Source organism: Borostomias antarcticus (assembly GCF_949987555.1).
Source record: "Borostomias antarcticus genome assembly, chromosome: 7".
Classification (NCBI taxonomy): Eukaryota; Metazoa; Chordata; class Actinopteri; order Stomiiformes; family Stomiidae; genus Borostomias; species Borostomias antarcticus.
This window is the reverse complement of record NC_140240.1, coordinates 25,549,102-25,571,026: the sequence shown is the minus strand read 5'-3', so window position 1 is coordinate 25,571,026 and position 21,925 is coordinate 25,549,102. Positions and strand designations below refer to the sequence as shown.

At 47.2% G+C, this 21,925-nt stretch overlaps 1 protein-coding gene and 1 pseudogene across 2 annotated transcripts; both read right to left on the bottom strand.

Annotated features, from left to right (window-relative positions):
- Positions 1-133: 133 nt before the first annotated feature.
- On the bottom strand, positions 134-5,811 carry LOC311311660 (high-affinity choline transporter 1-like; annotated as a pseudogene). The gene is made up of 8 exons: positions 5,628-5,811; positions 5,313-5,426; positions 4,796-4,951; positions 4,402-4,550; positions 3,790-3,933; positions 3,348-3,501; positions 1,660-1,877; positions 134-712 (listed from the first exon to the last, which is right to left on the bottom strand). The product of its transcript is annotated as a high-affinity choline transporter 1-like (transcript).
- A 9,078-nt stretch (positions 5,812-14,889) lies between these two features.
- On the bottom strand, positions 14,890-20,962 carry LOC311311659 (high-affinity choline transporter 1-like; the record flags this gene model as incomplete). The annotated part of the gene is made up of 8 exons (XM_084441407.1): positions 14,890-15,468; positions 16,422-16,639; positions 18,226-18,379; positions 18,679-18,822; positions 19,308-19,456; positions 19,710-19,865; positions 20,466-20,579; positions 20,779-20,962. The coding sequence occupies 8 exons, from the start codon at positions 20,960-20,962 to the stop codon at positions 14,890-14,892; spliced, it is 1,698 nt and encodes a 565-aa protein (XP_084297533.1).
- Positions 20,963-21,925: the final 963 nt, after the last annotated feature.

Below are 21,925 nucleotides of genomic sequence, written 5' to 3'. Positions count from 1 at the left end.
GTTTTTTCCAATACTCGCACTTGTGAAATGTCAGCGTTTACAGTCCGAGGATACACCATATCCCGGGGGGTGTAAAGAGGAAAAAAGGATGGGGGGGCACAAGAAAACTTAAAGACTGGTATTCATTGTCAGCTCAGAGACAGCTCAATGTGTCATGCTCCATATCAGAGTTAGCTGTGTGTGCAGTATCCTCTCGTGTGTTTCCTGTCAGCGCTTGCTTGTTCTCATTCTCCTCATTCCCCTCTCCGTTGACTGTTGGCGTTAGGGACGTTTGCTTCTTCACTTTGAACACGTCCCACTTATCAGAAATCAGTCCTCTGTGGAACACCTGCGACGCCAGGTGGGAGACCAACAAGATGGCCGCCAAGGCCGAGAGCATACAGATGGTCTTGAACGGGGCATACTGGACGTAAACCCCGTCCTCCAGAGTGCAACCTGGGAAGTGTAGGACAGGAGGGAGGCCGAGGCTCGGCTCGCCGGACAGCACCCTCAGGGACGCCCCGACGACGTAACCGGCGACGGCTCAGTAACCGTTGGAGACGTCTAAGAAGAGCACGCAGACGAGCTGCGGTAGCATGATGGTGTAGGATATGTCCGCCCCAAGGATCCAGAAGACCAGGACGCCGTTGTCCAGGAAGGTGAGGGCTGTGCCGACCACGCCCACCACCACCACCGAGATGCGGATAACCCACTGCATCTCCCTGTCTGACACCTGGGGAAGGGGGGACATTACAGGGGACAGACAGAGATACAGAAAGCATTAGAAGTCTATTGACATCCAGGATCGAATTAGATGAACCAGGCCAGGTCAAGCCTGGCTTATGTGCGTGGCTGGCTTGTTTCTGTTCAGGACTGGTAGGACGGAAGCTAGTCATGCCACTGAAATAGCTGTGAATTGAAATGACATGAAATAATGTCTGATAAATTAAGATAGGTCTTGTCGCCTGGACACATCAGCTCCAATGCTTCCAATGCTAATCCAGCACAATAAGAGCGGGATAGACAGTGAGCTCATGAGCTCACAACAACTAGCAGCAGCTTCCATAACATTAATGGTAGCGGTCAGTCGATAAAGCAGTTACACTGATGATTCCTGTAACGTTAGCTATTTTGCTGCAATTGGTTCAACTTCTGTTTCTGGACAAAGGTAAGGGATAAACCCAGATAACACAAGACTAGCGGACCTACAGCAGGTCCCCGATGGACGAGCTGGCGGACCTCTGGCCGAATCCGCTGGCGGACCTCTGGCCGAATCCACTGGCGGGTTCCTGGCCAATTGCACATCGAATGGTAGTCAGACACTTTATCCACTACACGACCAAGGAACTTGATACTGTGTGATGTCATAGTGTATTTATTTTAATGTTCTGGGACAACTGCAGGTCAACAACGGGACGGAGGGAGGGAGGGAGCGACAACCAGACAAATGCTATCTATGGTGCGCTGGCTTACAGCCACCCACAAAAGAGTTCCAGAGTCAACGCAAGGATGTACACAGTAGTGCCTCTACTCTAGTAACCTTCTCCCCCTTCCACCCCCCACCCCCTCCTCCTCCCTTTCCTCCTCCTCCTCCCTCTCCTCCTCCTCCTCCTCCCTCTCCTCCTCCCATCCTCCTCCTCCTCCCTCTCCTCCTCCTCCCATCCTCCTCCTCCTCCTCACCTGTTTCCTGAGGATGTTCTTGTAGATGCTGGAGGAGAAGATGGTTGTGGCCGACAGCAGAGCGGAGTCCGTGGACGACATGACGGCAGCGGCGATAGCCCCGTTGCCGATGATGGAGACGCAGGGCGGGGCGAGGTGCTGCAGGGCGAGCGGCAGGACCAGGGTCATCTCCCCGCGTGCATACGGCGCGGGAGAACCGTAAGACGTCAGGTTCCAGTCTGGGGAACACGTAGAACAGTGAGCAGAGTTTGGAGTTCTCACAGCAGATGTTATTAAAGCCCTTGCTATTTAAGCCCTAGTAATTGAACCAGCCCAGGTCCAGCCTGGTTTATGTGCGTGGCTGGCTTGTTTCTGTTCAGGACTGGTAGGACGGAAGCTCGTCATGCCACTGAAATAGCTGTGAATTGAAATGACATTAAATAATGTCTGATAAATTAAGAACACATCAGTTCCAATGCTTCCAATGCTAATCCAGCACAAGCGGTCAGTGGTTGAAGCAGTTACACTGATGATAACATGAAGTCATCCCCACCGGGCACCCCGGTCTCTTGGGTGGGAGTCCGATGCTCTCACCACTACTCTAGCAGTGGAGATCGGCGGGTTGGTTTTGGGGCCCTTCTTCCAGTCTCTTGTGTGGGTTGGGGTTAGAATATGGGTTGGGGTTGGGACAGGATCTGATCTTTAAGGCAAGAGGTAAAGGTTGGAGTGAAAGGATGAACATGTGGAGGTTTGGGGTATAGTCCCATAACGTCATCTCCACCGGGTCTTCAACCCCAGTCTTCAGGGTGGGAGTCCAATGCTCTCACCACTACTCTACTTGTGCAGTGGAGATCGGCGGGTTGATTTTGGTGTCCTCTTGATTTTGGTGTGCTGTAGACCTGGTCCAGGGCGATATCCTACAGATAATGCCCTGTTACTCTCAATGCAATTTACCTATGAATGCGCTTCCTCGGCCTGCTCGTCCGAGTCTACAGACAAATCCGTTTCGTTACTCACCAAAGTAAACACATCATTGGAAAGATGAAAGCCTTTTCTCCGAGGTCGCTACAGTTTGTAGTCCCCCACCTTTCAAATTAAAGGCAAATTTGTACACTTAAATGGCTAATATCCACAGTGCATCGACTGTCTTCTTCTACTGGCGATTGGAGGAAGGGAGGGAGGAAGGGAGAGAAGGAGGGAGGGAGGGAGTGACAACCAGACATTTGCTATCTTTGGTGCGCTGGCTTACAGCCACACACAAAAAGCGACACTAATTCCTGGGTCAGAAATTTCCCCCTTCTGGCGAAGGGAACCGTTTCTCCGTAAAATGTAGGAAAACTTATTCGAAACCCTTTGTAACCATTACTCTGTCATGGCTACCTAATCATCAACCCAGAGAAGGAAGAAACATCAATGTGTGTGTGTGTGTGTGTGTGTGTGTGTGTGTGTGTGTGTGTGTGTGTGTGTATGTGTGTGTGTGTGTGTTTGGGTGACATTTCAGTGATACACATCAACAATATTTCATGTGTATACTGTATGTGCTCTCATAATGCATATACTATATATATATATATATATATATATATATATCCATACATTACTATACATTATTAACTGCTTATAAAACAGTGTGTGTACTGCGTTTCCACAGTACACGGTTTTATAAGCAGTTATACACCTCTCACAAGGCCTTCATGGACAGTCCTTACCAGTGGATGCAGCGACTGCCCCGACCAGCACAGGGGGAATCCCCAGGACGGCGATGCAGGCGGCAGCAGCGAAGCAGGTGAGCTGGGCGTTGGCCGCGGAGGAGGCCGACAGGGTCCTTTGGTAAAAACACTGAAACGATACACTTCCCAGGCCCTGGGGACGGAGAGAAGAGGATGATGTGGAGAAGAAGAAGAAGAAGAAGAAGAAGAAGAAGAAAGGTTCTAAGCGGGATGAGGAAGAGCATGACAGGTAAAAGTAAAAAAAATATATATAAAATAAAATAAAAAAATCACAAGTTCAAAAGACACCATCAACAACTGTGAGGTTTAAGGAGGTCCTCTGACCTACAGATACTTCCTCCCGAAATCACCACGTTAGCTGCCGAGAAGAATCCCAGGGTACGAGTAGGTGGGTTTTAACCAATAGTTACACTTTGCTTACCAACAGTAAGAATTCATCAGTCCACCTCCAGGCTTTATCTGCTTCTAGTTTGCCCAGCCAGGGGGTCTGGTGGGTGTGGTTGAGGGCCGTTTCAGCGATGTTGCTGGAGGCGGGGTTTACGAGCAGGAAGGGGACACAAAGCCACTGCAGAGAGATGGAGGAGGAGGAAGGGGAGCATGCGTCATGTGACATTGTTTCCCGGGAAACGCCTGGGACGGCGTTCGCCCCGGAGATAATCAACTAGCGAGCTACTGAACATCCTGTACGCGCTTGCAGGCGTAATGTGACAGGTGCTGGAAAAGAGTGGAATTTTCCCTCACAGAAATCCCTAAAATAACACATCTTAAGAGTGCTTCTTCCAACGTGGCCTCACATTGTGGAGTTTGTCTTTAAAGGAAGGCATGAGGGACAGAGCAGTCCGACAAGGAGGGGCTTAAGTGGCTTGATCAGAAAGAAAGTACAAAAAATTGTCTTTACAGGTGTACAAACAACATTTCACACAGGGTGCTACATGGTAAATTATGCTCATATCCCAGGTAACGGTGATCCTCTTTGCGTCATAAATAGTGTGTCTTCATGCTGAAGATATTCTAAATCTTTATTGAGACTGACCAAGCTGACAAACGTCAGGATGAGCTGGATTACGTCGGTGTAGGCGACAGAATAGAGGCCTCCTAGCAGTGTGTAGACGATGGCCACTAATGAGGAGAGCCAGATGGAGTAGGAGAAGGGCAGGTCCAGGATCACAGTCATTGTTGACCCTGTGGCACATGCATGCACACAGGCACAGGCAAGCAAGCAAACACACACACACACACAGGCAAGCATTCCAGTATACAAACACATATATATACACACACACACACACACACACACACACATAGGCAATCAGGTACGCAAACACACATATATATATATATATATATATATATACACACACACACACACACACATGTACTGTTTGTGTGTTTGTGTGCGTGTGTGTGTGTACGTGTGCGTTTTCTACCTAAGCTGAGCAGTGCGCACGTCACCCAGAGAATGTCCATTAGCAGGGCGGGCAGCACCAGAGCGCCTGTCAGAGTTTTTCCATACTTGATGTGGAAAGGATCCATCATGGTCAGGTACTGTTTATCCCTCATGGGCTTAGCGAAGAACATACCACCTTAAAAACAAAGAGTGGTACTGTACAAGCCATGACCCCAAAAAACAATGACTCATGTTTGCTTGAGGATTGAACATTAATAGATTGATAAAGTAGGCCGGAGATTAGGTTAGGTTACCGTTAGGACAATCTACTGTGAGGACAATCTACCGTTAGGACAATCTACCGTTAGGACAATCTACTGTTAGGACAATCTGCCATTAGGACAATCTACCGTTAGGACAATCTACCGTTAGGACAATCTACCATTAGGACAATCTACTGTTAGGACAATCTACCGTTAGGACAATCTACTGTTAGGACAATCTACTGTTAGGACAATCTACCGTTAACAATACACGTGAGGCAGACATTTCCTTACCGACTATCAAAGACATGGAGAACTGGACAGGCATGAGAGCCCATATCAGACCCATATGGGGGTTGTACACCGCCTCTGCTACACCCAGCATGAAGCCACCGCCAACCCATGTAGCTGCAGGAGTAAAACACACACACACGCACACACTCACAAACACACATGTACTAGCAATGGGGTAAACAGGCTTGGATGACAAACATTTGTATGACATGTTTGAAAGAGGTGCATAACATTATTGCGTTTTGTCACTATAGGTATGCCTATGTGGCAGTGGCCTATGTGGAGGTAGTGACATCCATGGTTTGTTAGGCTTACCGGTCATAGTGAAGACCCCCACAAACAGGCCGATCTTCCGGTCTGCTAGCAGGACCACGTCCATCCTGTCACCCCCACTCATAGCCTCCGTTCTCTTGGACTTCCGAGATGCCCAGATTCCCGTTCCCAGGACCAGCAGGTAGAAGATCACCATTACAACCAGACCTGGGATGTTGAGGGCCATGGTGGACCGCTTGCTGGCTGGCTGGCTGGCTGGCTGACTGACTATCTGACTATCTGACTGACTGACTGACTGACTGACTGACTGACTGACTGACTGACTGACTGACTGACTGACTGACTGACTGACTATCTGGCTGACTGACTGACTGTCTGACTATCTGGCTGACTGACTGACTGACTATCTGGCTATCTGGCTGACTGACTGGCTGACTATCTGGCTGAGTGGCTGACTAACTGACTTTATTAACTGACTGGCTGATCGTCTGACTGTCCTCTTGAAGACGTTGGTTGACTGAGTAAGTTGGCTGTCTGCCTGAAAAACCTGTGCTCTCTCTGCTTCGCTCTTTGAGGAAAATCTGTACTCCAGCACACTTTTTCTCTGCCTTTTAACCAGTCTAAACATCCAAATTCCTCTGGGTTAATTGCATTTGAAATCTCAATAACAATCTGCCACCAGCAATGAACCCAGAGGAATTTGAGAAATCTGTCCTGATGAAGGTAGAAACCGAAAAGTTGACTGAATAAAAAGTAGAGAAAAAGTGTGTGCGGGAGTACGTTATTCTTCATTTGAAATCTCAATAACAATCTGCCGCAATGAACCCAGAGGAGTTTGTATGTTTAGAGCCACTGCCTTCATCTCAGCCTGTTATGGCATAACGGAGAGCATGGACATGACACACACAAGGCTACTTGTCTGGGGAAAAAAGAACGGGAAAGGATATATGTCTTCACCAAATCTAGCCGCTATACTGTACCTCCAACAAAGGAAGCGTTCACTGAAAATGTAAAGAGGGCCCACTTCCAAGTGTACCTGTGGCGAAATCTCAATAACAATCTGCCACCTGCAATGAACCCAGAGGAATTTGGATGGAAAAAGTACACCAGTAACAGGGCACTGATCCCAATCCACCTACCAGAAGATGTCAAACTTGTTCCGACTACATCCTGAAGATGATCCGGTGTGCAAGAGTGAAATGCAGCTGTAAAGTGCATGGTTTGCCATGCACAATGTTCTGTACATGTTTCACGGTAGGATGCTCAAGACCCTTATACGTAATATTATTACCATAACTTAAAGGAGTAGTAAAGGGAAAATTCTGTAGGGTTTTATTGATCATTTTATGAAATCCATTGACTTGTATTGACGCGACCGTTGTAGATGTGTAGATCAATCCGCAGAGGGGATTCAGGAAGCGGAACTACTTACGGTAGCTATTGTTTATGTTAGCTAGGCTAGCTAGTTTGCTCACTTTCCGAGGTAATCTTCTTCTGTGGTGGTGGCGGTCTCTTAGAAGCTTCAAAGAGACTGCCACCACCACAGAAGAAGACTACTGTAGCTTGACCAGTATGTTTTTCAGTAAGTTAGATATGTCCTTTATAGAATAGAACATGAAAATGTAGGTAATTCAACATTTTTTTTATCCCAAGTTATGAAGTCCAAATGGCACCCTATAAAAAAAATGACCCTGTAATTGTTTGCGGGGAAAAAACTAGAAAACTAGAAAGGGTGCTTGGATAGCACAGACCTCTGCCAATGAATGCTTTTCATCAGTATGTGCAGTTGTTGAATGTGTAAGTGGACAAAAATTAAAAGACGGTGATTGAGAGATCGTCCCGTGGACCCACCACCCGCGGGAGGAATTGTCGGGGTCGGGTGCGCTGCCAACTAGGTGGCGGTGAAGGCGGGGGACACCGACGGACCGGACCCGGGCGGCAAAGGCTGGCTCTGGGGACATGGAACGTGACCTCGCTGGGGGGGAAGGAGCCGGAGCTTGTGAGGGAGGTGGAGCGATACCAATTACACCTGGTGGGGCTAACCTCCACGCACAGCACCGGCGCCGGAACCAAACTCCTGGATAGGGGTTGGAACCTGTTCTTCTCCGGAGTTGCTCACGGTATGAGGCGTAAGGCAGGTGTGGCTATACTAGCTAGCCCCCAGCTGAGCGCCTCTGTGCTGGAGTTCACCCCAGTGGACGAGAGGGTCGCCTCCCTGCGCCTTAGGACTGTGGGGGGGGGGACTCTGACTGTGGTTTGTGCTTATGCACCGAACAGCAGTTCAGAGTACTCAGCCTTCCTGCAGACCCTGAGTGGAGTCCTTTTGGGGGCTCCTGCAGGGGACTCCAGTGTCCTACTGGGGGACTTCAATGCACACGTAGGCAATGATGGAGAAACTTGGAGGGGCGTGATTGGGAGGCATGGCCACCACGATCTGAACCCGAGTGGTGTTTTGTTGTTGGACTTCTGTGCTAGTCACGGTTTGTCCATAACAAACACCATGTTCGAACACAAGGATGCCCACAAGTACACCTGGCATCAGAACACCTTAGGCCGAAGGTCGATGATCGATTTCGTTATCGTATCATCTGATCTGAGGCCATGCGTTTTGGACACTCGGGTAAAGAGAGGGGCAGAGCTGTCCACTGATCACCATCTGGTGGTGAGCTGGTTTCGATGGCGGGGGAAACTTCTGGACAGACCTGGAAAACCCAAGCGTGTAGTGAGGGTGAACTGGGAACGTCTGGAGGAAGAGCCTGTCCGGAGAGATTTCAATTGCCACCTCCGGCGGAGCTTCTCAGGCATCCCTGTGGAGGTTGGGGACATCGAGCATGAGTGGTCGGTGTTCAAAGCCTCCATTGCTGAAGCTGCGGCTGGGAGCTGTGGCCTGAGGGCCATAGGTACCTCAAGGGGCGGTAACCCTCGGACACCGTGGTGGACAGCGGTGGTGAGGGAAGCCGTCCGACTGAAGAAGGAGGCCTTCCGGGTTATGTTAGCCCGGGAGACCCCAGAAACAGTTGCAGGGTATCGACTGGCCCGGAGGGCTGCGGCTTCGGCCGTGACCAAGGCAAAGCAGCGGGTGTGGGAGGAGTTCGGAGAAACCATGGAGAAGGACTTTCGGTCGGCACCAAAGTGTTTCTGGAAGACCATCAGACACCTCAGGAAGGGAAAGCGGGGGGCCATCCAAGCTGTATACAGCAAGGAGGGGACACTGCTGACCTCAACTGAGGAGGTTGTTGAGCGTTGGAAGGAGCACTTTGAGGAACTCCTGAACCCGACTAATCCACCCTCTACGATCGAGGCAGAGCCGGAAGATGATGGGGGGTCGTCAATGTCCTTGGAGGAGGTCACTGAGGTAGTCAAACAACTCCACAGTGGCAGAGCCACACAATCACTATAATATACAAGAAAACAACATTATTTACATGTTGCCCTTCCCTGGGCTTGAACTCCAACCTACTGGTTTGAAGGCACACACACCCTACCGAAGGAGCTAGAGTCTGTTACTCTCAGGTCTGATCTCTTCTAGACCAATAATAATAAGTTGATACATATCATGTAGATAAAGATATATGTTCCTATTATTTGTGTCAACATACTTTACATCTGTGAGCAGTGGTGGTCGGTGGGAAGTAGTATTCTAACTCCACAGTGAAATTTTTACTTTAGCACGTTCTCTCAAGGCGGAGATAACAACATACAGTTTGATACTGCAATCATGTCCGTATCACGAGATACCATCCAGGGCCCATGGGCTATTTTTGTGTGTTGGCTGTAAGCCAACCACCAAGAAGTAGGAATCCTATTTGTCGCTCCCTTCCTCTTTCTTGTTGTTGTTGACCTGCAGTTCTATTGTTGCTACCACAAGAGGCAGTGGTCCCAGAACATCAAAACCAAAAGAGTCCACTGATTTCCCAGGTCAGCGGTGGCTGAATGGATAGTGCACTGTTTATATTATACCTCCATGTGCACTGCCTATCACCGCGAAGGTTGTGAGTTTAATCCTTGGTGTGGACATACCAAGGTACCATGACATATTTTGTCACTGGATGTTATAGAAGTTATGTAACGAGCGTGGGTCATATTTGTTAATTACAGACCCTTTTACAGCCTTGTCAGCACAAGTATGCACGCGCATTCTTGAAACAGTAGCAGAGGAAGACAGACGAAATCACCATTATTAAGCGTACGGACTGGACTGAGGAAATCATCAGAAATGCCTGCGTTTGCGGTGCCCATTTTATATCAGGTAAGTTATTTTGACTACCTGGTTTCACTGGAATGTCTGGTTGAAATGTAGCCCTTCTCAGTCCCGTTGTCGCATTCCACTCGCTCATACCAGACAACAGTCCTTTGCTGGTCCATTCACTTTTCCGTCAAAATAAATCGGTGTCGGCCTAGTTGGAGAGGTGCTCATATTTAGCCTACAAGTGTCAGATAAACATGAAACTTCACTTACCTAAGCAAAAGGGTCTATTTTAACAAATGCTGGGTTGAAGCTTCAAAGCACCGCCACCACCACAGAAGAAGACTACCTCGGAAAAATAATTTTACTCGGACAGAACGCGTCTAAATAAGTTATTTATTGGTAGCGCCGAGGCTTCAAAACCCAGCATTTGTTAATATAGAGCGTGGGTCGTATATTTGTTCATTTTAGACCCAGCTATGTATGCGCGGGCATTCTTGAAACAGAAGCAGGTGGAGACAGACGAGTTCAGAGCGAGCCGTATTTTAGTGCAAACACTAGTATTTTATATACCATCAATATGTCTGGCTGTTGCGTCTACGGGTGTAGGCTACAAATCGGCGCTCTAGTGACAAACTTTATTCGTTTCAAGAGGAAACCGGCCTTTTCAGAAATGGAGTCGCCTGTGGCTAAGCATAGCCTACGGACTGGACTGAGGACATAATCAGAAATGCCCGCGTTTGCGGTGCCCATTTTATATCAGGTAAGTTATTTTCTTGTCCCTATAGACCCTAAAATACAGCTTCTCGGTGGACACGCAACCGTATGCATTTCAGATTGATCATGTTGGCAATGTGTGTGAATTTGCTGCTATGTGAGAGATAAGGACCTGTTGTTGCATGTCGTTGACAAGCTTCCCCTTATGGTGTCAGAACAATGGCTTATGAATGCAATGTTATTATGTTAAATACAGTAGCCCAGAGATGGTTGGCACTGGCAGGGCTATTTCAGTTTGATAAAAGGCGTTGTGGTGTTTGAGCACGAGTTGTCGTAGCCTAATGGACTTCGTTTTGGTGCGGAATTATAGTTGTTTACGTTTTGATAGGAACAATTAAATTGTCCCAAGTGTTGCAAATTATTGGTACCCCTACCAGTGGTGATTGCTCCTATAAGCCAGGGTAATCCTGTCTTACCCATACAAATCCAAAGCCTTCATTCTGACACCATAAGGGGAAGCCTGAAATCGACTTTCAGACTGTTTTTGACTTAAATGCGTCTTGTATTCTGCCATATCGCTTCATTTTCATCCGTGTTTAGCATTTTGGTAGTGCTCCGTCGCCCCCTACTGTAGTCTTCATGAAAATACAGTCCACTTTACGGTCTGTTGACACCGGTCTTACTAGCTCGTTATTCACTTAACATTGTAGGCCAGATAAAATTATTCTAGCTTACGGAAGTCAAGACCAAACCAAATCAAGACCTGGAGCGGTGGGCTAATACGCCTAGTAGGCTAGTAGGCTAGTAGCCTAAACACTGATTAGTGAAGTAGGGGAGTAGGCTATTGAGTGCTGTGTCCTAAGGGGGTGTATTTTATCGTCCTGTCATTCTCTTCATGGTGCTTGGCCATTGTTGTCATAATGGCTCTGTGGTATGCATTGGGAGTAATAACAATGTTGGAGAAGACCCTGTGCAAGACCACATGGTACGCTACTGCATTATAGACAGACAGTCCTCATTACAATAGGAGTAGGACACTTCAAATCCTATAGTAATTAATTTTTGTATAGGATGTGATGCACCAGTCGCTGTGGTTTGTGGTTTATTTTCAGTGATTAGACTGACTGTTGACTGGCACAGCTTTAGGTGGTGATGGAGAAATTATCTTAATGTATTGATGCTTTTTTGTGCGTGGCTGTAAGCCAGCGCACCTAGTATAGCGTTTGTCCGGTTATCACTCCCTCCCTCCCTCCCTCCGTTACTGCGGACAATGTTGGCCTGCATTTCTCTGTTGGCACCACAAGAGGCAGTAGTCCCAGCACACCAAAATCAAGAAGGACACCAAAATCAACCCGCCGATCTACACTGCACAAGTAGAGTAGTGGTGAGAGCATTGGACTCCCACCCTGGAGACTGGGATTGAAGACCCGGTCTTATTGTGCTGGATTAGCATTGGAAGCATTGGAACTGATGTGTCTAGGTGACAAGACTCATCTTTATTTATCAGACATTACCGTCCTACCAGTCCCGCACAGAAACAAGCCAGCCAACACACATAAGCCAGGCTTGACCTGGCCTGGTTTCTCAATATATGCTGTTTAAAAATATTTTGGTTGTAAAACACAATATGATTAGAGTGAGGGACATACAATTCATATAAAAATCAAAATGTAATAGCAATCATGCATTGAAAACATATTTAAACAGTTATGCCTATGTCCTTTACAGTGTGGACATATTTCGGGTGTCACATGTTGTTAATATATCTAAATATAATATAATTTTGTCGCCTTACAGTACCTCGGAAAAATAAATTCACTCGGACAGAACGCGTCTAGATAAGTTGATTTTGGCATTTTCGGGCATGAAGGGGTTAATATCTGAAAATGCTCAAGGGATATCACCGAGCACCCTCCTGTATTTTGAAGAGGTACCCCCAATATCTTTCTACTGAGGTGAATTCTGGGGGAACATGTGTAGTGTGTAGAGAATGATCTGTTATAATTACACCACACATTAGTTATGTTTTTTTCCATACTGTTTTTGTAATGCACATGTGCATAAGTGTGGGTGCATACTCACTGGGTGGGGATGCACTTGTTTGATTTAGTTAAATACATTTTCCTGTTGCTGATGTTTTGTTGCCCATATCAATAAATGGACCAACACAATGCAAACTTGAGTTGTGCGTCGCAGCTAATAACTCCTCCTGTTGTTTTACAGGCCTGGCTTGAAAGGGTTAATACTAATCATTTGGAATGCAATACATTTCCCATTACCCCTTGTATGAAAAAACATTAGAGAATGTAAATTGGATGCATTTAATTTATATATTCAGCATGGAATATTATAAGTCTCTATTTTTGTGTGATTTTGGCATTTTCAGGCATGAAGGGGTTAATATCTGAAAATGCTCAAGGGATATCACCGAGCACCCTCTTGTATTTTGAAGAGGTTCCCCCAAGCTACAAGAAACAGCAAAGAAAAAAACTCCACCCGACAAAACAAGGTTTACCTATAATTCGGGCTATGGCTCCCGGACTATTGCAGCAGGTGCGTTGATTGCAGAGACCTCAGCTGCACAGGGCTGGGAGGATTGCGTGGAATGCGCAGGGGAACCTTGAGACTTTTATTGACACACATGTACAGTATACAAGCATACAAGCAACTTGCTGCTAATGAAATGACCTATGGGCATGACAAACACATACAGTACTGTACATGACCTAGCCATACACTATCACTAGACTAATCTATCCAGCATCATCAAACTACCTAAACAAGAACCATGCAAACTATTCTGTAATATCAAAAGAAAGAGAAAAATACCCATTTATACCTTACATATAACTAGTCTATTATCTACAATGCATTTTGCCTGCATTGACCAAAATGAGCTGTCACGTATGCGCAAGGTTTAAATATTCACCACAGTCAGGGGGCCCACAAGGGGGTCCAGGCTTAAAGGAGTAGTAAAGGGGAAATGCATGTTTAGCCCTGTTTTAAGGTTACTTATCATAATATGCAATGGTTCAGATCAAAATATTGAAAAACTAGCACTTTTGAGAAAGTATGATAATTGCTCTACCATGTTTAAGTCATACAATGGATGTGGGTGGGCACCTTGAAAAATCATTCAAAAACATGTTAAACTCTCGATTTCAAAGACAAGAAGCTCACCGAGGGGGTAATTGGTGTCCGTTAGTGTTCTGACATCAAATTTGCCGCAAAGTATGAATCCTGTAGGGTTTTATTGATCATTTTATGAAATCCATTGAATTGAAGCGACCGTTGTAGATGTGTAGATCAATCCGCAGAGGGGATTCAGGAAGTGGAACTACTTACGGTAGCTATTGTTATTGTTTATGTTGCTAGGCTACCTAGTTTGCAGAGGTTTACACACGTATGTGCTGCGGCTAAATAGTTCTATGCTAAATATTTAAAAAAGCCTTTCCAGATGAACTTGAATCTTACTTTATGCCGAATTATATGTCAGAACGCCAACTAACACCTCGGTGAGTTTCTTTTCTTTGAAATTTAGAGTTTAACATGTTTTTTGAATGATTTTTCACGGTGCCCACCCACATCCATTGTACGACCAAAACGGTGGTAGAGCAATTATCAGACTTTCTCGAAAGTGCTAGTTTTGTCAACGTTTTGATCTGAACCATTGTATATGATCATAAGTAACCTTAAAACAGGGCTAAACATGCATTTTCCCTTTACTACTCCTTTAATATTACAAGGGAATTGCCCCCCCCCCAAAAAAAAAAAAACCGCCTATGCTCATGAAGCGCTACACTCTGGATTTGGAAAGTAGGAGAGCCCCTGAGTAGAATGGACTATACTTTTACCGAGACACAACATATCGTTTTTTTGTGTGTGTACAAAGCATTGTATCGGCAATGGGAGCAATGAACCGTGGCTAGTAGCTCCAGTGTCGGGCTCCCGTACACGAACAGACAGACAGAGGCCATTTCAAAAATCCCTGGTTTCTCTGATTTTGTCATACTCGCACTTGTTGTGGAGAAAGGTCAGAACACTGACCTTGGAACACAGTGGAACACTGATCTTACTGGCAAACTCTTTATTGGTACAAAAAAAGTTTCGGTACTAGACCTTCATCAGGTTTAAAAGAGACTCATGTCAAACAGGATATATAAAGAGGCCGGCCACACCCTGAAACTTGCTCAGGTGAGCTTAATTAGGGATCTGTGGGTGTGGCTAGATGTAATAGCCTACAGCCAACAAAAAGAAGGCCCATTACAGTTTTTTCCAATACTCGCACTTCTGAAATGTCAGCGTTTACGGTCCGAGGACACACCATATCCCGGGGGGTGTAAAGAGGAATAAAGGATGGGGGGACACAAGAAAACTTAAAGGCTGGTATCAATTGTCAGCTCAGAGACAGCTAATTGTGTCATGCTCCATATCAGAGTTAGCTGTGTGTGCAGTATCCTCTCGTGTGTTTCCTGTCAGCGCTTGCTTGTTCTCGTTCTCCTCATTCCCCTCACCGTTGACTGTTGGCATTAGGGACGTTTGCTTCTTCACTTTGAACACGTCCCACTTATCTGAAATAAGTCCTCTGTTGAACACCTGCGACGCCAGGTGGGAGACCATCAAGATGGCCGCCAGGGCCGAGAGCATACAGATGGTCTTGAACGGGGCATACTGGACGTAAACCCCGTCCTCCAGAGTGCAACCTGGGAAGTGTAGTACAGGAGGGAGGCCGAGGCTCGGCTCGCCGGACAGCATCCTCAGGGACGCCCCGACGACGTAGCCGGCGACGGCTCCGTAACCGTTGGAGACGTCAAAGAAGAGGACGCAGACGAGCTGCGGTAGCATGATGGTGTAGGATATGTCCACCCCCAGGATCCAGAAGCCCAGGAGGCTGTTGTCCAGGAAGGTGAGGGCCGTGCCGACCACGCCCACCACCACCACCGAGATGCGGATAACCCACTGCATCTCCCTGTCCGACGCCTGGGGAAGGGGGGACATTACAGGGGACAGACGGAGATACAGAAAGCATTAGAAGTCTATTGACATCCAGGATCGAATTAGATGAACCAGGCCAGGTCAAGCCTGGCTTATGTGCGTGGCTGGCTTGTTTCTGTTCAGGACTGGTAGGACGGAAGCTAGTCATGCCACTGAAATAGCTGTGAATTGAAATGACATGAAATAATGTCTGATAAATTAAGATAGGTCTTGTCGCCTGGACACATCAGTCCCAATGCTTCCAATGCTAATCCAGCACAATAAGAGCGGGATAGACAGTGAGCTCATGAGCTCACAACAACTAGCAGCAGCTTCCATAACATTAATGGTAGCGGTCAGTCGATAAAGCAGTTACACTGATGATTCCTGTAACGTTAGCTATTTTGCTGCAATTGGTTCAACTTCTGTTTCTGGACAAAGGTAAGGGATAAACCCAGATAACACAAGACTAGCGGACCTACAGCAGGTCCCCGATGGACGAGCTGGCGGACCTCTGGCCGAATCCGCTAGCGGACCTCCGGCCGAATCCACTGGCGGGTTCCTGGCCAATTGCACATCGAATGGTAGTCAGACACTTTATCCACTACACGACCAAGGAACTTGATACTGTGTGATATCATAGTGTATTTATTTTAGTGTTCTGGGACAACTGCAGGTCAACAACGGGACGGAGGGAGGGAGGGAGTGACAACCATACAAATGCGATCTATGGTGCGCTGGCTTACAGCCACCCACAAAAGAGTTCCAGAGTCAACGCAAGAATGTACACAGTAGTGCCTCTACTCTAGTAACCTTCTCCCCCTTCCACCCCCCACCTCCTCCTCCTCCTCCTCCCTTTCCTCCTCCTCCTCCCTCTCCTCCTCCTCCTCCCTCTCCTCCTCTTCCCATCCTCCTCCTCCTCCCTCTCCTCCTCCTCCCATCCTCCTCCTCCTCCTCACCTGTTTCCTGAGGATGTTCTTGTAGATGCTGGAGGCGAAGATGGTTGTGGCCGACAGCAGACCGGAGTCCGTGGACGACATGACGGCGGCGGCGATAGCCCCGATGCCGATGATGGAGACGCAGGGCGGGGCGAGGTGCTGCAAGGCGAGCGGCAGGACCAGGGTCATCTCCCCGCGTGCGTACGGCGCGGGAGAACCGTAAGACGTCAGGTTCCAGTCTGGGGAACACGTAGAACAGTGAGCAGAGTTTGGAGTTCTCACAGCAGATGTTATTAAAGCCCTTGTTATTTAAGCCCTAGTAATTGAACCAGGCCAGGTCCAGCCTGGTTTATGTGCGTGGCTGGCTTGTTTCTGTTCAGGACTGGTAGGACGGAAGCTAGTCATGCCACTGAAATAGCTGTGAATTGAAATGACATGAAATAATGTCTGATAAATTAAGATAGGTCTTGTCGCCTGGACACATCAGTTCCAATGCTTCCAATGCTTATCCAGCACAATAAGAGCGGGATAGCCAGTCAGCTCATGGGCTCACAACAACTAGCAGCAGCTTTTATAACATTAACGGTAGCGGTCAGTGGTTAAAGCAATTACACTGATGATAACATAAAGTCATCCCCAACGGGAACCCCGGTCTCTTGGGTGGGAGTCCGATTCTCTCACCACTACTCTAGCAGTGGAGATCGACGGGTTGGTTTTGGGGCCCTTCTTCCAGTCCCTAGTGTGAGTTGGGGTTAGAATATGGGTTGGGGTTGGGACAGGATCTGATCTATAAGGCAAGAGGTAAAGGTTGGAGTGAAAGGATGAACATGTGGAGGTTTGGGGTATAGTCCCATAACGTCATCCCCACCGGGTCTTCAACCCCAGTCTTCAGGGTGGGAGTCCAATGCTCTCACCACTACTCTACTTGTGCAGTGGAGATCGGCGGGTTGATTTTGGTGTCCTCTTGATTTTGGTGTGCTGTAGACCTGGTCCAGGGCAATATTCTACAGATAACGCCCTGTTACTCTCAATGCAATTTACCTATGAATGCGCTTCCTCGGCCTGCTCGTCCGAGTCTACGGACAAATCCGTTTCGTTACTCACCAAAGTAAACACATCGTTGGAAAGATGAAAGCCTTTTCTCAGAGGTCGCTACAGTTTGTAGTCCCCCACCTTTCAAATTAAAGGCAAATTTGTACACTTAAATGGCTAATATCCACAGTGCATCGACTGTCTTCTTCTACTGGCGATTGGAGGAAGGGAGGGAGGAAGGGAGAGAAGGAGGGAGGGAGGGAGTGACAACCAGACATTTGCTATCTTTGGTGCGCTGGCTTACAGCCACACACAAAAAGCGACACTAATTCCTGGGTCAGAAATTTCCCCCTTCTGGCGAAGGGAACCGTTTCTCCGTAAAATGTAGGAAAACGTATTCGAAACCCTTTGTAACCATTACTCTGTCATGGCTAACTAATCATCAACCCAGAGAAGGAAGAAACATCAAACATCACCCTATGCTATGTTGGTAGTTATACACCTCAACAATATTTCTGTGTGTGTGCGTGCGTGCGTGCGTGCGTGCGTGCGTGCGTGTGTGTGTGTGTGTGTGTGTGTGTGTGTTTGGGTGACATTTCAGTGATACACATAAACAATATTTCATGTGTATACTGTATGTGCTCTCATAATGCATATACTATATATATATATATCCATACATTACTATACATTATTAACTGCTTATAAAACAGTGTGTGTACTGCGTTTCCACAGTACACGGTTTTATAAGCAGTTATACACCTCTCACAAGGCCTTCATGGACAGTCCTTACCAGTGGATGCAGCGACTGCCCCAACCAGCACAGGGGGAATCCCTAGGATGGCGATGCAAGCGGCAGCAGCGAAGCAGGTGAGCTGGGCGTTGGCCGCGGAGGAGGCCGACAGGGTCCTTTGGTGAAAACACTGAAACGATACACTTCCCAGGCCCTGGGGACGGAGAGAAGAGGAGGATGTGGAGAAGAAGAAGAAGAAGAAGAAGAAGAAGAAGAAGAAGAAGAAGAAAGGTTCTAAGCGGGATGAGGAAGAGCATGACAGGTAAAAGTTTAAAAAATATATATAAAATAAAATAAAAAAATCACAGTTCAAAAGACACCATCAACAACTGTGAGGTTTAAGGAGGTCCTCTGACCTACAGACACTTCCTCCCGAAATCACCACGTTAGCTGCCGAGAAGAATCCCAGGGTACGAGTAGGTGGGTTTTAACCAATAGTTACACTTTGCTTACCAACAGTAAGAATTCATCAATCCACCTCCAGGCTTTATCTGCTTCTAGTTTGCCCAGCCAGGGGGTCTGGTGGGTGTGGTTGAGGGCCGTTTCAGCGATGTTGCTGGAGGCGGGGTTTACGAGCAGGAAGGGGACACAAAGCCACTGCAGAGAGATGGAGGAGGAGGAAGGGGAGCATGCGTCATGTGACATTGTTTCCCGGGAAACGACCGGGACGGCATTTGCCCCGGAGATAATCAACTAGCGAGCTACTGAACATCCTGTACGCGCTTGCAGGCGTAATGTGACAGGTGCTGGAAAAGAGTGGAATTTTCCCTCACAAAAATCCCTAAAATAACACATCTTAAGAGTGCTTCTTCCAACGTGGCCTCACATTGTGGAGTTTTAAAGGAAGGCATGAGGGACAGAGCAGTCTGACAGGGAGGGGCTTAAGTGGCTTGATCAGAAAGAAAGTACAAAACATTGTCTGTACAGGTGTACAAACAACATTGTTTGTACAGGTGTAACAGATTTCACACAGGGTGCTACATGGTAAATTATGCTCATATCCCAGGTAACGGTGATCCTCTTTGCGTTATAAATATTGTTTTTTCATGCTGAAGATATTCTAAATCTTTATTGAGACTGACCAAGCTGACAAACGTCAGGATGAGCTGGATTACGTCGGTGTAGGCGACAGAATAGAGGCCTCCTAGCAGTGTGTAGATGATGGCCACTAATGAGGAGAGCCAGATGGAGTAGGAGAAGGGCAGGTCCAGGATCACAGTCATTGTTGACCCTGTGGCACATGCATGCACACACACGCACACAGGCACAGGCAAGCAAGCAAACACACACACAGGCAAGCATTCCAGTATACAAACACATATATATATACACACACACACACACACACATACTGTAGGCAAGCAGGTACGCAAACACACGTATACTGTATATATATATATATATATATATATACACACACACACACATGTACTGTATGTGTGTTTGTGTGTGTGTGCGTGTGTGTGTACGTGTGCGTTTTCTACCTAAGCTGAGCAGTGTGCACGTCACCCAGAGAATGTCCATTAGCAGGGCGGGCAGCACCAGAGCGCCTGTCAGAGTTTTTCCATACTTGATGTGGAAAGGATCCATCATGGTCAGGTACTGTTTATCCCTCATGGGCTTAGCGAAGAACATACCACCTTAAAAACAAAGAGTGGTACTGTACAAGCCATGACCCCAAAAAACATGACTCATGTTTGCTTGAGGATTGAACATTAATAGATTGATAAAGTAGGCCGGAGATTAGGTTAGGTTACCGTTAGGACAATCTACTGTTAGGACAATCTACCGTTAGGACAATCTACCGTTAGGACAATCTACCGTTAGGACAATCTACTGTTAGGACAATCTACCATTAGGACAATCTACCGTTAGGACAATCTACTGTTAGGACAATCTACCGTTAGGACAATCTGCCATTAGGACAATCTACCGTTAGGACAATCTACCGTTACGACAATCTACTGTTAAGACAATCTACCGTTAGGACAATCTACCGTTAGGACAATCTACTGTTAGGACAATCTACCGTTAGGACAATCTACTGTTAGGACAATCTGCCATTGGGACAATCTACCGTTAGGACAATCTACCGTTAGGACAATCTACCGTTAAGACAATCTACTGTTAGGACAATCTACTGTTAGGACAATCTACCGTTAGGACAATCTACTGTTAGGACAATCTACTGTTAGGACAATCTACCGTTAACAATAAACGTGAGGCAGTCATTTCCTTACCGACTATAAAGGACATGGAGTACTGGACAGGCATGAGAGCCCATATCAGACCCATACGGGGGTTGTACACCGCCTCTGCTACACACAGCATGAAGCCACCGCCAACCCATGTAGCTGCAGGAGTAAAACACACACACACGCACACTCACAAACACACATGTACTAGCAATGGGGTAGACAGGCTTGGATGACAAACATTTGTATGACATGTTTGAAAGAGGTGCATAACATTATTGCGTTTTGTCACTATAGGTATGCCTATGTGGCAGTGGCCTATGTGGAGGTAGTGACATCCATGGTTTGTTAGGCTTACCGGTCATAGTGAAGACCCCCACAAACAGGCCGATCTTCCGGTCTGCTAGCAGGACCACGTCCATCCTGTCACCCCCACTCATAGCCTCCGTTCTTTTGGACTTCCGAGATGCCCAGATTCCCGTTCCAAGGACCAGCAGGTAGAAGATCACCATTACAACCAGACCTGGGATGTTGAGGGCCATGGTGGACCGCTTGCTGGCTGGCTGGCTGGCTGGCTGGCTGGCTGGCTGGCTGACTGACTGACTGACTGACTGACTGACTGACTGACTGACTGACTATCTGGCTGACTGACTGACTGACTGACTGACTGACTGACTGACTGACTGACTGACTGACTGACTGACTATCTGGCTGACTGACTGACTGACTGACTGACTGACTGACTTGACTGACTGACTGACTGACTGACTGACTGACTGACTGACTGACTGACTGACTGACTGACTATCTGGCTGGCTGACTGACTGACTGACTGACTGACTGACTGACTGACTGACTGACTGACTGACTGACTGTCTGACTATCTGGCTGACTGACTGGCTGACTGACTGACTGACTGACTGACTGACTGACTATCTGGCTGAGTGGCTGATTAACTGACTTTATTGACTGACTGGCTGATCGTCTGACTGTCCTCTCGAAGACGTTGGTTGACTGAGTAAGTTGGCTGTCTGCCTGAAAAACCTGTGCTCTCTCTGCTTCTGCTCTTTGAGGAAAATCTGTACTCCTGCACACTTTTTCTCTGCCTTTCAATCAGTCTAAACATCCAAATTCCTCTGGGTTCATTGCATTTGAAATCTCAATAACAATCTGCCACCTGCAATGAACCCAGAGTAGTTTGTATGTTTAGAGCCACTGCCTTCATCTCAGCCTGTTATGGCATAACGGAGAGCATGGACATGACACACACAAGGCTACTTGTCTGGGGAAAAAAGAACGGGAAAGGATATATGTCTTCACCAAATCTAGCCGCTATACTGTACCTCCAACAAAGGAAGCGTTCACTGAAAATGTAAAGACGGCCCACTTCCAAGCGTACCTGTGGCGAAATCTCAATAACAATCTGCCACCTGCAATGAACCCAGAGGAATTTGGATGGAAAAAGTACACCAGTAACAGGGCACTGATCCCAATCCACCTACCAG